General features: G+C 39.4%; 1 protein-coding gene across 1 annotated transcript; it reads left to right on the forward strand.

Annotated features, from left to right (window-relative positions):
• Window positions 1–780: 780 nt before the first annotated feature.
• LOC131255092 (putative receptor-like protein kinase At3g47110) lies at window positions 781–3,857 on the forward strand. Its single transcript, XM_058255786.1, has 3 exons — window positions 781–1,445; window positions 1,596–1,690; window positions 1,872–3,857. Exons 1-3 carry the CDS (start codon window positions 781–783, stop codon window positions 2,828–2,830), a joined length of 1,719 nt encoding a protein of 572 aa, XP_058111769.1. The 3' UTR covers window positions 2,831–3,857.

Here is a 3,857-nt window from a genome sequence, read left to right on the forward strand (position 1 = left end):
GTTAGACGACTTGGTTTTACTAAGCATCAAGAGGACCCAAACAATCTGATTTTTTTTAAGAAGGGTTGATTTTTTATTTTTTATTTTTGAAAATGAAGGGAGAGGGTTGGAATATATGATATGATTTTTTTTTTTAACTGATTTTTTTTTTTTAAACAGATTTTTTTTAGCTGGAAAAAACTTCTGAAATCTGAGTTTTTTCTTTAGCTGAAAAACTGCTGAAATCTGGGTTTTTTTTTTTTTTTTTTTGCTAAAAAACTGCTGGCAATCTGAATTATTTTTTTTTTTAAAACAGATTTTTGGCTGAAAAACAAAACAGTTGAAGTCTTATTTTTTTTCTCGGCTGAAAAAAACTGCTGGAATTTGATTTTTTTTTTTTTTTTTTGAGCAAATTTTTCTTTCCTTGGCCGGGAAAAATTGCTGGCAACTTCAAGCAGCAAAAAAAAACTTTGGCTCTGCAATCTGAATTTTTTTCAAACATATTTTTTTTCAGAGAAATCTGTACTTGGCTGTTAAAAAAAAAAAAAAAACTGAAAACTTCTTCTAGAAAATGGACTAGGCTCTAATACCAGTTTGATGGCTGTAAAGCCAGAGCCTTTCTTGGCTTTACAAAGCCTTAGATTCTAACTCACTGGGCGCGTGAAAATTGAGAAGAGAAACTTTGCTATTTTACTATTGCTTACAAGCTTGCTGACTTGGTTTCAAACGGACTACAGGAGCTCAACATTTTCCACCAAGGTGAAAAGACATAAATGCCCATTTAAATTACACTATAGGGGCATGGTATTAACTGCTATAACAAATATCAAAAGAAATATTAAAAGATTCTATATTTTCAAGGCATCTGGAACTGAACAGTCGCATGGAGGAAAGCACCTGGTTAATGGAAGCTTCCTCCAACGTTTACTATCCTTGAGAATCCAACGGGATTGGTTTGGACTTCCAACACCTGTTCCAAGTTCACTGGGCAATGCTTCGAGGCTTGAAATACTCGATTTGCCTGATAACAGTTTCAGTGGACCCGTGCCTATGAATCTTGGGATGTTAACACGTCTCACTCGGTTCAATTTGGTGGGTAATCGGCTCGGAACAAAGGAGGGAGATGACCTGAGATTCCTGGAATCTTTAACTAACTGTGTTGATTTATTTTTGTTGGGTCTAGAATTCAATAATCTCAAAGGAGGGTTGCCGGAGTCCATCGCAAATCTTTCGACCCAACTTGCAATGATAACGATGAGCAAAAACCAGATATTTGGAAGCATCCCTAATGGGATAGGAAATCTTGTCGGCTTGACTGAATTGGCAATAGATCAGAACCTTATGACAGGTTCTATTCCGGTCAGTATTGGGAAGCTTCAGAGGTTGCAAATCTTGGACTTGTCCAGAAATAGATTTTCAGGCAGCATTCCATACTCCATTGGGAACATCTCTCTCCTGAGTGAGCTGTACTTGGAAGAAAACAACCTACAAAGATCCATCCCTCCAACTCTCGAAAACTGCCAGAAGCTACGGACATTGAACCTTTCCCAAAATAGCCTCGATGGTCCCATACCCAAACAAGTCTTTAACCTTGTATCCTAAACACTTTCCCTCAGCTTGGACGGGAATTTTCTCACCGGCCGCCTGCCAAATGATGTTGGTAACTTGAAAAACCTCGAAGAAATAGACATTGCAAGGAATAGAATGTCAGGTGAAATTCCTCACTCGGCAACTGTCCGAAACTGGAGTCCCTTAGCTTGGAGGGAAATTTCTTCAATGAAACCATTCCTCAATCTTCGAATACCCTAAAAGGCATCAAAAGCATAGATCTTTCAGAAAATAATTTGTCAGGGCAGATTCCAAAATACCTTGCGGAGTTTCCATTCTTGCAGAATCTGGATCTCTCTTCAATAATCTCGACGGTGAAGTACCACAAGAAGGGCTCTTCAGAAATTTGAGTCCGAGTTCAGTCTTTGGAAGCAAGAAATTGTGTGGGGGCATTCCAGAGCTGCAGCTGGTGGCATGTCCAGTTGTAGCCTCTAAAAAACAAGGAAAATCTCTAGTTATTAAATTTGTAATAGCAGTATTAGCCGCAATTCTTTGCTTACTCATATTATCATGTTTGTTTGGCATTTGTTATTGGAGAAGAAAGCCAAGAAAGAGACCCTCTTCAACATCTTCCTTGAAGAACCAGCATTTTAAGGTTTCTTACATGGAGCTCCTTAAAGCCACTGATGGCTTCTCTTCATCCAATTTTATTGGTTTTGGAAGCTATGGTTCAGTATATAAAGGAGTTCTAGACCATGATGAGATGATTGTTGCGGTGAAAGTACTCGACCTCCGACGAAAAGGAGCTTCCAAGAGCGTTATGGCTGAATGCAATGCCTTGAGAAATATCCGGCATCGGAACCTCATCAGGGTCTTAACCTCTTGCTCAAGCGTGGATTCTAAAGGGGACCATTTCAAAGCTATAGTTCTTGAGTTCATGCCTAATGGGAGCCTCGAGAAGTGGTTGCATCCGCAGGACAAAGACAGCTCACACCATTCAAGGAAATTAAGCTTGATTCAGAGGTTAAACATAGCCATCGATGTGGCTTCTGCACTGGAGTATCTTCATCATGATTGCAAGACGCCACTCATCCATTGGGATTTAAAGCTGAGCAATGTTCTTTTTGATGTTGACATGATTGCCCATGTTGGCGATTTTGGGCTAGCAAGATTCTTTTGCGAATCCGATCATAATTCTCAGAATCAGACCAGCTTATCCGTGATAAAGGGATCGATTGGGTATGTAGCTCCAGGTAATGTCTCTAACAATTTCTTCTATTTTTTCTTAGACTCAAAATTTTAAAATCACAGATATATATCATGTTTTCTATATGTCATGCATATCATGCGTGCCATGTGCACGCTGTGCACCATGTACCTCACAGCACGCAGTCGTATAGCTTAATTTTACTTTAAGACATTAGTTAAAATATCTTCCTAACCATATACTACAACTTGTAAGAGTAGGCACTTTTCAAACATTGAAAGCTCTCATTCAGTTGGCCTTATCATCATAGGCCACAACCCAAATATCGAATTTCCGATCCATTATCAACTTCTGGATAAACCATTCAAAGAACATATCCTCTAGGCTTTGGATTGTAATAAAGTCTTGCTTATCTTCCAAAGAAAAAAGACCGTCAGATAAACCATCCATTCACAGTCTACGGTGGGATAGCCAGAACCCATTAGGCATGGCCCGTCTGTTGGGTTCGACTAGTATAGTTGTTTGGTCAAGCAGGGCATCTTAATACCTCCCTTTCATTGAAAATGTGATCATCACCAGCTATCCTGCATCTTCTTCATCTCTCTCTCTCTGGCATTTCGTCAAACACTTGCGATGCGTACTTGTCTTTCTAGACTATTAGTGTAGAAAACACTGTGCTGGCAATAGGCGTTCGCTTTCTTAGCTAAGTTGTGAGTTTGAGTTGCGTCGAGCTGACCAAGATAGTGAGCCACTGGCTGAGCCGTAGCAAGTCGAGACTAAACCAGTTTCCTGGCTTGAAATCTCATCGAATGACTTCACCTCGCTGAGTTTGGAGTCGCCAATGACTATGCTCTTTTGTATATAGTAGTAGCTTTTCTGGACTGTTCATTTAGCGGAACTATCACGATTGGCCTGTTTTTAAGAAGTTGAATATATTCATATAATCCTAACCACAATGTCTCATTGTTCCGTTATATTTTCTGTTTTCTAGTAAGGTTGATGATCAGATGGTTAGAAACAGAAGCAGATTGCGTACGGAGTAATTTATTAAGCACTATGAGTTAAATCTAAGTGGCCCACCGTGGCTGTATGTGTCTTATCTACCACGTTCATCTGTTTTTTC

Source organism: Magnolia sinica, chromosome 9 (genome assembly GCF_029962835.1).
Source record: "Magnolia sinica isolate HGM2019 chromosome 9, MsV1, whole genome shotgun sequence".
NCBI classification, from domain to species: Eukaryota; Viridiplantae; Streptophyta; class Magnoliopsida; order Magnoliales; family Magnoliaceae; genus Magnolia; species Magnolia sinica.

Bases quoted from the DNA above. Each gene is read 5' to 3' on its own strand.
- LOC131255092 (XM_058255786.1), top strand. From the start codon at position 781: ATGGTATTAACTGCTATAACAAATATCAAAAGAAATATTAAAAGATTC. The intron at 1,446-1,595 runs GTACTTGGAAGA...ACTTTCCCTCAG, and splicing joins ATCTCTCTCCTGAGTGAGCT to CTTGGACGGGAATTTTCTCA. The intron at 1,691-1,871 runs GTGAAATTCCTC...CCATTCTTGCAG, and splicing joins TGCAAGGAATAGAATGTCAG to AATCTGGATCTCTCTTCAAT.